Source organism: Euprymna scolopes, chromosome 41 (assembly GCF_053919585.1).
Source record: "Euprymna scolopes isolate OS-2025 chromosome 41, ASM5391958v1, whole genome shotgun sequence".
NCBI classification, from domain to species: Eukaryota; Metazoa; Mollusca; class Cephalopoda; order Sepiida; family Sepiolidae; genus Euprymna; species Euprymna scolopes.
Window position 1 is genome coordinate 75820585 of NC_136522.1, and position 13992 is coordinate 75834576.

The window sequence follows — 13992 nt, forward strand, 5'->3', positions numbered from 1 at the left end:
CTCTCCACACCAATATTCGGTTCACATTTAAGGTCTTCACAATGTCTCCTGCACACTTCCGGGCTTGAATAGCTCTATAATGGAAATTTGTTTCGCTCAATTATGGGGTATACTGTCAAAAATAATCTTCAAGTTAAACTTTATCCATATACATCTAACAAAAATATAAATTCATGAAAATATAGATAATGATAGAAAGTTGTAATGGTAAATATTGCAACAATAAGAAAACCCTTGAGTTTGTTGAGAAACTAAAGATGGTTCTAAGGGTAACATACTGCCAGTGTCGCTGGGTCTGCTTGGTATGTCTGGTCAACGTGGACATGCCTGAGGTTGTAGATGCTTCAGTTAGGTCTGGCAGAAGTACATTTTCTCGAAACTGGATTAGCAACTAGACAGATCAAGATGGCACCAAGAGCTACATTGGTAAGGAAGCGTTTCCAGAGGCTGGATTTGTAACTAAATTTGTTTGAACGTCACTAGGGCTGCTTAGACAGGAGTACGTTGCCAAAGACTGGATTGGCAGCTGACCAGAGCTGGAAGACACTGATAGCTGGGTGAGTAGGAGAATATTTGAACAGGTTGGATTTGCAGCTGAATATTTTTGGATATCACCAAGCGCTGTATACTAAGAAACATGTCGCCAGAGGTTGGATTAGCAGCTGACTAGTGAGAAATCCATGGTAAATAGCTGCTGTGATGATAATGATTTGCAACAGTCACCACAACAGTCACAGAAGAGACAGAGAATACTGGAAATCTTTAAAGAATTGTTGTCACTCAGACTTCAGGGAACATCACATGTTATTACCAGTGAGTATCACTGATAACGATTCGATAGTTCCAGTGAGTAAATAATAATAATAATAATAATAATAATAATAGTAATAAATGCGGTAATAATAATGATAATAATAACAATAATGATAATAATACTGATAATAATAGTAATAATAATGATAACAATCATAATAATAATGATAATGATAATAAGAATACGAATGATAATAATAATAATAATAATAATAATAATAATAATAATGTAGAAGAAGAAAGTCAATCTAATACTAATAATCGCAATAAGACGCCAATGATGAAAACATTTGAAATCTTTAGGAAAATCTTTGAATGAAGAAATCAACCCACATAAACTATATTCTAATCAGCCGTATAAAACCTGCAAGAGAAGTAAAACAACAAAAAAATGGAAGGAACACCACATGAACCCAAGGAAACTGCAACTGAAAAAATATATAAACTGTGCCCCCCATATAATATCAGTTTTGGCTAATACCATATAAAATAGTCATGAAATGGTCAAAGAGGATGGAAGGACCGCAAAGAAAGAGCAAAAATCAGACATCCACTAGATTAGTGAAAAGAGTACTGGCACCTTAGGGGGACTTATTGTCACCCAAAGTCAAATGAAGACAAATGGTCATTTTTAGCAAGAAATCAATGGTAGGCGACTATTGAGATAACACAAGGCCATTTGCAAATGTTATATAAAGAGATGGAGAGTAATGGCCATCTGGAAACCGAGACTTCAGGGAACACTACCCGTTATTATCAAAGAGTAATATTTGGTGATGACCTGTGTCAGAATGCCTCGTGGGTACAAATAATAATGAAGTCAGAATACTTATTTAAAATACAAATGAAAGAAATTTATAACAGAAACAACTGTTTACACCGGCGTTTTTTATATATGACTTTAATTCATAAGGTCTGACTCCTAAAATTCCCCCCCACAAAAAAAATCTAATTTAAACTCCTAGAATTTCGAAATATCAGATTTTAACTCATTATTTTAAAGCCTTTCAATATTTAGAGGGAGTGTTAATTATTTGGATATTAGAAAAAACAAAACTTCGACCATTATTTCTTTCAAAATCTCTGGCTCTGTTTTCCTTCCCGCAAGCTCTCCATGAAACACACAAATTTGTGCAGTTGTTACTCTGGTCATTATACAGGTAATATAGCTCCTTCATGGAAGTAGGGCGTTGATGCTGAGTAAGATATTTTTTCTTAAATGATTATTAATTTTTGTTGATTTTCTCTCCTTTAGATAAATATCCTTGCGAGAGATGGAGGCAGCCCACCACGAACAGGATCTATGCAGATCATTGTGACAGTCACAGGCAGCACAAAATTGGCTTTCTCTACGCAGAACTATGTAGTCACCATTGATGAGACAAAAGGAGTGGGCAGTAGTGTCATTCAAACTGCGGCTTCGCCAGGAGTAAGTATCAGGTTGTCCGGAAAGTTTATGCCGATTCTTAGTAGTTCATATTTCAACATGTTAGAACAAATTATGGAGAGTTATAATATATTTACATCTCCGGTTACAGTATACATCCAGCTATCTCTTTATCGTTATTTTTGTGACAGGTGCTCCTCTGAGCTTCAATCTATGTTGCCCCTTGCAAAACTTTCATGAAAAACACTGGTCTATCTGAAACCACTATCAATAATTTCCCCTACTTTTTATCTGTGTTTAAACCTAAACGTAGATTCCATGAACAAAGCTTCTTTCTTAGAACTGCACGCCTATGGAACTGTCTTCCGTTTTTCTGCTTTCTGGCTGACTACAATATGGTTGTCTTCAAATCCAACGTGAACAAGTTGATGGGCCGTCTCCTTAAGTAATGCAATTTACCAAATTTCCACTACTAACGATTACTACGATATTGTACCATTGACAACCGTACACTCATAACCATTATTATCGAGTGCTCTCAGGGCCTTAATAAGCGGTGACTCCTTTGTAAAAAAATAACTTTTGCTAATTATGAAGCTCTTTAAAAATGAAAGCTTGTAAAACAAATTTTTAGACACTTGATTCTTTTCTATTTCCATAAAAGTAAAAATGCCTTAACAGACAACAACAACAAACAGAATAAGTTTCTGAATTTTGAGATAAAGATTGATTATTTATATTATTTGAATTCTTCTGACTATTGTTATCATCTTGATTGTTATTTTCACAACGTTTCAGTCGATGTAGCTTCTTCAGGTGGATCTAGAAATCTTCTGTTGAACACGGAAATCTTGCCAGCAACACTCAAAAAGACAATTGCAAATTATTTAGGATTTCTACCCAGTCATGCATGAGGAAATGAGATTATGCTACCCCTGTGGATTAAGTAAATGGCTTCGTTATAAATTCTGTGCAGATTCCCGAGTTCAACAGAAAGCTTCCCGAGTTCGACAGAAATCTTCTTGTGTTTGGCAAGATACACATGAAGAATGTCGGAGATTACACCGACTAAAATGTAAAAATAACACTCCGACTAAAACGTTGTAAAAATTACACTCAAGATGAGAACATTAGTCTAAAGTATCCCAATAATATGAAAAGAAAATATGTCACATATGATGAAGATGATTTACAGAAGTGGTTCGCAAAGTTTAGAGTTGGAGATTTGAGCCTGAATAATAAAGAGCGATCAGGTGGAACACTCTTTACAGAGGACGATCAAATGAAGATAATTATTGAAAATACCCTACATTACATAACACAAAAACTATACGAAAATCCAAATTATATGTTCCGGAGAGGGATATATTCGTTTGAAATAGCTGAATCGTCCTGGCTACTGTAATCGAATAATATAATCTACTAATTCGCTTTAACGAACTTCTGTTTGTAGTCATAGCTGATAATAGGCTGAAGCTTTAGTCTTTCAGCGAATTTTTCAACGTCTCCCAAGTGTCATGTACTTATATATATGGTGGTCGATTTTTCGTCAGTCAACAAAAACTTGTAATGAAAAATTCGTTTTGTTTTATATAAAAATATAACAATATTATATTCTTTAATATTGCCTCGTGTGCGTGCACCAAGCTAGAGACGGAGAGGGCGGATTGAACACCGAACTCGTTTAATGTTGCATCGCCTGCTGGCTGGCTGCATCTGTTCCTTTTTGCTTTCTCTCTGGCCTGTATATATCTGTGACCTGTTTTCTAACAGGTGATCTAGCACAGCTCACACACGCGACATCAGGCTACTCTACCTGTCCATGTCTTACACCAGTCAATAATTTTCTGTGTGGAATAACCCTGATGAATTTATATTCATTACATCACCATCATTCATGAGTATTTGTTTAAATATTAAATGGATTTTCCCCAGATGATGTGGTAAACATCAGTTGAAATATAAACGCAAATGTAAAATATTTTTCTTTTCTAGTGATAACAAAAACGTCTAAGTGTCTCTAAATTTCCAATCTAATATCTTGCAGGACTAAATATTAAAATCGAGGAAAGCAACTGATAATAATTTATATATCAACAGGAAAGTTTTTCTGGTGTACGTGGGTGGCAGAGTAGTAGTATAGATGTATGTGAGTTAAAAGCCCTCCGACTACCTGAATGTATGATTTAATAATAAAAAAAATAACGTGCACAACCAAATATTAAAATCAAAGAACAAGATACCAACTACAATGTCGTTTCCTAACAACATAAGCATATGTGTAAAACTCACGGAAGCTATCAATCTATAGTAATTGATTAAAAAGAATTAATAAAAATTGATAAATTAGCCAAACTTTCTAAAATATTATGTTCATTAATTTTCAAGGGAGATTATTTGAATGAAACCTATTGTCTTTTATTACAATGGATTGGGTTTTTCTCAGCATCAACAGGCTATTTTTTTTACTGTTGGCTATTGGTTTTTGTTCAGTGTAGTTTTACATCATAACTAAGGATAACATAAAATTAACACTCCTACAAGCTCATAGATGACGAAATAAGAATAATCAACCTCTATGGATTAAATAAAAGGTTTAGTGTGAAATTCCGTATAGATCTCCTAGATCAATATAAACATTCACAAGTTTAGCTATTAGGGGCGCAAGTTAAAAAAGTTTCAAAACTCTCTATAATATATTTCTCTTAGTTTATCTGTCTGTTCGTTCCACTTCTCGGAAACTTCTGGGTCTAGCTGCAATGTTTTATGGACTTCTGTTATAATAAGTTGCAGCGAACTAAGTATTCTGGTATCCGTTTAATGCACAGTTAGGGATAATAAGAATAAGGGGTTATCATTTAAATTCGACCTTTTCTCGGGAACTACTGATTAATCTAGTTTAAATTTTGTATTGAACTTTGTTATGATATGGTACAACGAAGTATCATGGTATCTGTCTAATACGCAGTTTGGAATTAATAGCGATTAGTATTTAATGCAAAAATGAACATAAATTTAATCATATTCAACAATTAATTTAGTTTACAGCACTCATTCTATGTCAACGAGATATAATTTTCGCCGTTTTTAGCAGGCTAAAGTGTCTAGTCTTAAAATAATATATTTATTAGTTTTTCAAAGATGTAATTTATATGAAAACTATTGACCTGCAAAATTACAATAAATTATATTAGAAATATGTAATATAAAATACACATTGAAATTTAGATATTGTGAACTAGATGGATGGAGGTTATTTCTTTTATATATTTTTGCTTGATTTTTTTTTCTTTTTTGGCTTGTATAATATATAATATTTGCAATTTTTTCTTCTGCAGACCAACACAGTTTACAGCCTAAAAGGTATAAATCCGGGCATCACTTATTTTGACCTGAGTGCGCAGGGGCTTGTAACGGTAAAAAGGAACCTCAAAGACGACACTTCAAATACCCCAGTGTATAAGGTAAGAAAATGGTAAACGAATCTTTGACATGTAAGAATGTGCCGTTACTTTAGCGCCATTTATACAATGTCCGCATTGTAATTATTACTCGTAACCTTACAATGTACGTCACTTTATAATCACCCATACAATATATGTCGCTTTATAATTACTCTTGCAATGTAAATCTTCTTATAATTATTATGATAAGGAAATTCTCACTTTATAAATACTCCAAAATTGTACGTCTCTTTATAGTTACTTGTAAAATACACATTATACTTACTCGTATAATTTAAGTCATTTTATAAATACTTGCACAAGGTAGGTCATTTTATGATTACTATTACAATGTATGTAACTTTATAAATAAGCGTACAATATATGCCACTTTATAAATACACGTACACTGTACGTCACTTTATGAATACTAAAGAACTGTACGCTATTTATACTTGCTAGTACAATGTATATAACTTCATAAATTCTCGTACTATGTAAATCACTTTGTAAATACTAAAACGTTGTACCTCTCTTTATAATTATTCATACAACGTACGTCACTATGCTTACTCTACAATTTATGTAACTTTATAAATACTCGTACATTGTGCGTAACTATATAAATGCTCCTAAAATGTACGTCACCTTATACACACTCAAATAATGCGTCTTTTTATAGTGACTCGTACAATGCATGTACGTAACTTTATAAATTTTCATACAATTTAAATCACTTTATAATTAAGTTCTCGTATAACTGTTACATGATAAGGGCTGTCCCCTGTTCATGTAAGTATAAAAATAGAGAGATTAGTTAAAATGGAAATAAGAGAAAGCAGAAATCGAACCCTGGACATAAGTTTTAAAGAACAATAGGTTTAAATGGAATGTCCAGTAAAATGTTAATTCGGATGAAATAAATAATAAATAAACTATTCAAAAAGCATCACTTATAACATCTCTCTCACTAAGACTCATATCATTACTAATAAGAACTCACGTAACATACGCGCACAAGTGGTATCGTCTAATAATAATAATAATAATAACTATATAACATAACGTATGTCATTCTATAATTACACGTGCAGTGTAGTCACTTTTAATTATTTGTGCACTATTCGTCATCTTATATTTACTCATACATGCCTTTCGCTTTATATTTTTTATACATAAGCAAATAATATAACACCATTTTTAAATGTGTTACTTAAATAAAATGACTAAAATCTTGTGTTCAAGATGGCAGTAAAACCAAATAATAAGTCCATGACAATTTAATACTTTAGGGGTTTTACCTTTTCAGTTAATGGTTGAGGCACAGGCGACAATTGCCGGGGTCCGACAGACAGCTACAGCCGAAGTGACTATTAACGTTAGAAGAAATCTGAACGGACCGGTATTTGGCCAGCAAAATTATGCAGCTCAAGTTCCAGAATATTCTCCAGTGGATTTTTTTATCTTGAAGATTACTGCTACCGACAGCGACAGGGTACGTTAATATTATATTGTATATATATATATATGTATGTGTGTGTGCATATGTATGTGTGTGTATATGTATGTGTGTGTATATATATGTGTGTGTGTATATATATATGTGTGTGTGTGTATACATATATATGCATGTGTATATATGCATATATATATGTATGTATATATATACATATATATATGTATATATACATATATATGTATGTATATGTATACATATACATATATATATGTATTAATGTATGTATATATATACATATATATATATATGTATTTATGTACGTATATATATATGTATATATGTATATATATATATGCATATGTATGAATATGTATATATATACATGTGTATATATATGTATACATATATATATATGTATGGATATGTGTATATATATATATGTATACATATATATATATATGTATGGATATGTGTATATATATATATGTATACATATATATATATGTATGGATATGTGTATATATATATATGTATACATATATATATGTATGGATATGTGTATATATATATATATATGTATACATATATATATGTATGGATATGTGTATATATATATATGTATACATATATATATACGTATGGATATGTGTATATATATATATGTATGGATATGTGTATATATATATATGTATGGATATGTGTATGTATATATATATATATGTATGGATATGTGTATATATATATATATGTATGGATATGTGTATGTATATATATATATATGTATGGATATGTGTATATATATATGTATGGATGTGTGTATATATATATGTATATATACATGCATATATATGTATATATATGTATATATATGTATATATATAATGTATATCTATATATGTATATATATATGTATATATATATATGTATGTATATATGTTTATATATATATGTATGTTTATATATATGTATATATATGTTTCTATATATGTATATGTATATATACATGTATATATGTGTATATATATATGTATTTATATTTATATATATGTAAATATTGAGATATATATATATATATATATATATATATATATATATATATATATATATATATTATTCCAAAATCCAAAAGTGTTGTTAATTTACTCATAAGATTTGTTTTATTATAGTATGTCTTACACTTATTTGGTTGTATAGCGGAAGACCACTGAACACGTCCCCAAAGACAAATGTACGGCCCTCAAAAAATGTTAGAAAGTTTATTATATGAATCGAAAAAGGATTTGGAGATTAAAAAATATAAAAAGAAATGAAAAACCTACAAAAATATAAATTAATGAAAAACATTTACTTATTGTAATTTATAGTTTTATACCCAAATAAAAAATAATTAAATTCAAAACTCACGTGGGAAACTGTTTATGTCGCCATATTTGATTTCAAAATGATGGAAAATATATTTGTAAGTTTTCGTATTAAGGACATACATTAAATACAATTTTCGTATTAAGGATATATAGTTAATACAAAAAGCTAAATAAACTATCAGAAAATACTTTTTTTTTAATTTATACTTAGATATCAGCTAAAAATTTAATTAGATTCCTAAGCCAATCGAAAAATCTTAAAACATGAATTGCGGAAGTAAAGCTGCATACGATTATCAAATTATATATATGTGTGTGTGTGTGTGTGTGTGTGTGTATGTGTGTGTGTGTGTGTGTGTGTGTGTGTGTGTGTGTTTATATACTGAGAGAGAGATTAAAAAAGGGCAAACCAAGTTATGTGTTCATCAACGTGTTGTCTCCATTGTAAGACTTTGTCTGCATGAATGAAATCAAGAAAATAAAATATCAGGACAATATTGGAAAACTATTTTTGGTTGTAATGAAATGTATGACTTTGTTCTATTTCATAACGAAAAGTGTCTTTAGAAATTCGAAATATTTGGATTTTAATAATGATATGGAATTGTTTTCTTTTGTTTTCTTTTTCAGGATACTTTGAAATATAGTATCGCAGACACAATAACACCTGGATTGAAAGCCGTCGATTATTTCCTTATAGATGAATCAACTGGTAATATCAGGTTGAGGCGATCATTATTAGGAACTACACAAAATAGCATCCAGGTAAAATCTTTATACATTCTTTTTATCTTTTTGTCACTATTATTCAATAGCAAGATCACTTGTCGTTGCTTGGAAGTCAATGAGATTTCTTCTTCTTCTGAGCTTACAGATAATCGTACAGATTTATAATTTGTCTTTATCCCCCCTGGACACGAGCCCCATCTAATGGCAGGAAATCAGCAGCAGTGCCAAGAGATTATAGGGAAATAATATTAAATATAGATTTAAATATGCTACCACTCGTCAACTTGTCAACTTATGACAACTGAAAAGAACATTTTTTTGTTATTGGTAAATGCAAAACAAACACATTATCAGCAATCCTTTCCCTGTAATCAAAAACATTCCTCGTGGAATGTGAGGATACCTGCTAAAATAAAATAAGAATAAATATAAATATATAGTTCTTTAAAGAAAAAATCCAAAGTCCAAAAATAAAAAGTTAGATTGATTAAAAGAATGAACAAGTGAAGCATGCACGGTCCCCAGTGAGTGTACAGTGAACGAGGCATAAAAAATGACCAAGTTCATCATTTTACTTCAAGTTCAGCAATTTAGCCTCAAAAGTCCCCAGGGAACGTCAAATCCTGGTGAAAATGAACAAATGGTGCAGTTTTAGGCCTTAACATATGTAAATTTGAGTTCTGCACCATGCAAAAAAAGAAATGACTAAGCCCATTATTTGCCCCCTCCCCCCCCATTTAGCCCCAAAAGTCCCCAAGGCCTTAACATATTTAAATTTGAGTTTAGCACCATGCAAAACTGCTAAATAGTCATACACAGAAAATTTTGGACAAATATGGTAAAATAGTCCGAAAAATGGAGTTTTTTTATTAGCCCTAAAAGAGCCATTGGGGCACATTCAAGAGTTATCGCGAATATAGGCAAACAAAATTATATAGAAATCATAGTTACTTTTCAGAAAGTTTTATAAAAATCCGAGGCATCAATGTTTTTAATAAGCACAAAAGTATCAATTTTAGCTATCTTAACCCGAAAGGCACCCTTAGAGGGGCAACTGAAGTTATCCCGGAAAATCTGTTCTGTTACTTTTATACTCATATCATGTTTAATGTTTGTGCAAAATTTCTAAAAATTTCAAGACGTAGTTATTGAGAAAAGTGCGGACAGACGAACGGACGAATGTGCAAAGATGAATTTACAGGTCCACCCTCTTGTCTGGGGACCAAAAACAGAAAAGAACTTTCTTTTGGTAAAAGCAAAACAAACACACTAAATTAACATAATAATAATCATACAAGATAAATCATTAATTATCTGAACAGTTACTGAATTTAAATGAATTCTGTAGTTTTTATAAAATAGAATTTCAAAATAAATTACAGCATTTATTTTTTTTTTTTTTTTGTACTTTTTCAATGAATTGTCTCTCTAAGAAAATACTCTGAAATAAATAAAATGGCCATAATATATAAATGTATGACTATTTTTCAAAAGAAAAATGAACATTTTGTTTTCCAAATTTCCGTAATAGATCAAAATACTGATTAAAACTTACGAACAGTTTTGAACAGTTATTATTGGAATATGTAATCCATTTTTTCTTTTACAAAATTTAAACTTTCATAATAAATCAAAATTATCATGATTTGAAAATATAACAATATTTCTTGAAAATACAAATTTTCAAAATAAATAACAGTTTCTTTACAGAGGCTACAGTCCCTATATTTTACAGAGGCTGCAGTCCCTTTATTTTACAGAGGCTACAGTCCCTTTATTTGACTAGACAGCCTTTCTAGATAATTAAGAACTTCTTGAATTGTCTCCCGTTGTTCCAAATGGAATTCCTCAAACATTAAAACAAAAGGTGTCCCTATTATTTTGATTTTTCTGGCTACGGACTACTGTTCTCATCTTGAGGGTTATTTTCACAACGTTTCGGTCGACGTAACCTCCGACGTTCTTCAGGTTTATTCATAAGTACTCGTGCATAACGGATAAAGTACTTGGTAATGTTTAGTCGTAAGTTACACTCTTCTAGGTGTTAAATGTTCAATCTTAAATGCAAGCGACACTCAAAATACAAATGGGAATTATTTAGGATTTCTACTCAGTCATAACTGACAGAACGAGAGCATGATACCCTCATAATATTAAATAAAATCCGTGTAGATTCACGAGTTGAACAGAAAGATTCCTGAGTTGAACAGAAAGATTCCTGAGTTGAACAGAAAGATTCCTGAGTTGAACAGAAAGATTCCTGAGTTGAACAGAAAGATTCCTGAGTTGAACAGAAAGATATTTGAGTTGAACAGAAAGATATTTGAGTTGAACAGAAAGATATCTGAGTTGAACAGAAAGATATTTGAGTTGAACAGAAAGATATTTGAGTTGAACAGAAAGATATCTGAGTTGAACAGAAAGATATCTGAGTTGAACAGAAAGATATCTGAGTTGAACAGAAAGATATCTGAGTTGAACAGAAAGATATCTGAGTTGAACAGAAAGATATCTGGGTTGAACAGAAAGATATCTGAGTTGAACAGAAAGATATCTGAGTTGAACAGAAAGATATCTGAGTTGAACAGAAAGATATCTGAGTTGAACAGAAAGATATCTGAGTTGAACAGAAAGATATCTGGGTTTAACAGAAAGATATCTGAGTTGAACAGAAAGATATCTGAGTTGAACAGAAAGATATCTGAGTTGAACAGAAAGATATCTGAGTTGAACAGAAAGATATCTGAGTTGAACAGAAAGATATCTGAGTTGAACAGAAAGATATCTGAGTTGAACAGAAAGATATCTGAGTTGAACAGAAAGATATCTGAGTTGAACAGAAAGATATCTGAGTTGAACAGAAAGATATCTGAGTTGAACAGAAAGATATCTGGGTTTAACAGAAAGATATCTGAGTTGAACAGAAAGATATCTGAGTTGAACAGAAAGATATCTGGGTTGAACAGAAAGATATCTGAGTTGAACAGAAAGATATCTGAGTTGAACAGAAAGATATCTGAGTTGAACAGAAAGATATCTGAGTTGAACAGAAAGATATCTGGGTTGAACAGAAAGATATCTGAGTTGAACAGAAAGATATCTGAGTTGAACAGAAAGATATCTGGGTTTAACAGAAAGATATCTGAGTTGAACAGAAAGATATCTGAGTTGAACAGAAAGATATCTGAGTTGAACAGAAAGATATCTGAGTTGAACAGAAAGATATCTGAGTTGAACAGAAAGATATCTGAGTTGAACAGAAAGATATCTGAGTTGAACAGAAAGATATCTGAGTTGAACAGAAAGATATCTGAGTTGAACAGAAAGATATCTGAGTTGAACAGAAAGATATCTGAGTTGAACAGAAAGATATCTGAGTTGAACAGAAAGATATCTGAGTTGAACAGAAAGATATCTGAGTTGAACAGAAAGATATCTGAGTTGAACAGAAAGATATCTGAGTTGAACAGAAAGATATCTGAGTTGAACAGAAAGATATCTGAGTTGAACAGAAAGATATCTGAGTTGAACAGAAAGATATCTGAGTTGAACAGAAAGATATCTGAGTTCGATAGAAAGATATCTGAGTTCGATAGAAAGATATCTGAGTTCGATAGAAAGATATCTGAGTTCGATAGAAAGATATCTGAGTTCGATAGAAAGATATCTGAGTTCGATAGAAAGATTCCTTAGTTTAAAAGAAAGATTCTTAGTTCGACAAAAACATTCCCGAGTTCAACAAGAGATACATTTGAAAAAGATCGTAAGTCACATCGAGTCAAATAACACTCAAAATAAGAACAGTAACCCAAAGAATTCAAATAATACGAATAACCAATTCCTCCTTTTCAAAACTCAGAAGCATTACAAAGTGCTAGACTATGTTATCAAAAGCAGCCACATTTCTTCGAGAAGTATGGTTTCTTATTTCCAAGGATGAACATGTCACTAAAAACTATTGTAACGTTTTATTTTCGTATTATTATTACAAAAACTATTTTTAAAAAAGAAAAACGAACTTTTTTTTTCAAAATTCCGTAATAGATCAAAATACTGCTTAAAACTTACGAACAGTTTTGAACAGTTAGTATTTGAATATGTGTGTGTATCCTATTGGGGATACACACACATATTCTATTTTTTTTTACAAAATTTAAACTTTCATAATAAATCAAAAAAAATCATTACTTTAATATATAACAATATTTCTTGGAAAATATTATCCATATTACAGGGTGGAACGATAAAAGTGTCGCCCTAAAGAAAACAACACTACAAGTTTATTTTTAAAAAAATGCCTGAAAAATCAAATTCGGTAACTTGATAATGTAGTAGAGCTGACATCTATTCAATGTAGCCGTCTTCAGCCTCAATCAGCACCTCGATACGGGTCCGGAACTCGGAGCATGCCTTTTTCATAAGCCCCGGTAGGAGCTTGGTTTTCTTCATCCTGGGCACGACCATGTTAGCCGCGGCAATCCAGCGATGCATACTGAAGGTGCTGGCAATGCAAGAAGTTCCTATTGTCATAACTTGAATCGGTAGAGAGCATGAGTTGTCAGCGGCGCATCTCCGATCTCGTTCGTTGAACATTTTGTCACTTTCAGACATGATAGGTTCCTATCGATTTGTTCACAACTGACTAACTAATAGATGGCCTACAACAAAAATAAGAAAAGAAGTTTTCATCAAACGGAAATGGAATCATGTCGTCTTTCTAGGGCAAATTTTTTCGTTCCACCCTGTATATAGCGTTTTCGTATTATTATTCATATTACATCATGTTTTATTTTCTGT

At 31.4% G+C, this 13992-nt stretch overlaps 1 protein-coding gene across 1 annotated transcript in view; it reads left to right on the forward strand.

Annotated features, from left to right (window-relative positions):
* Positions 1-13992, forward strand: part of LOC145266635 (uncharacterized) — a 471019-nt gene that overhangs the window by 273008 nt on the left and 184019 nt on the right. The window contains exons 96-99 of the mRNA XM_080122558.1: positions 2069-2242; positions 5539-5664; positions 6953-7138; positions 9097-9231. Coding sequence (XP_079978684.1) covers positions 2069-2242; positions 5539-5664; positions 6953-7138; positions 9097-9231 — 621 coding nt within the window. The remainder of the gene's footprint in view (positions 1-2068; positions 2243-5538; positions 5665-6952; positions 7139-9096; positions 9232-13992) is intronic.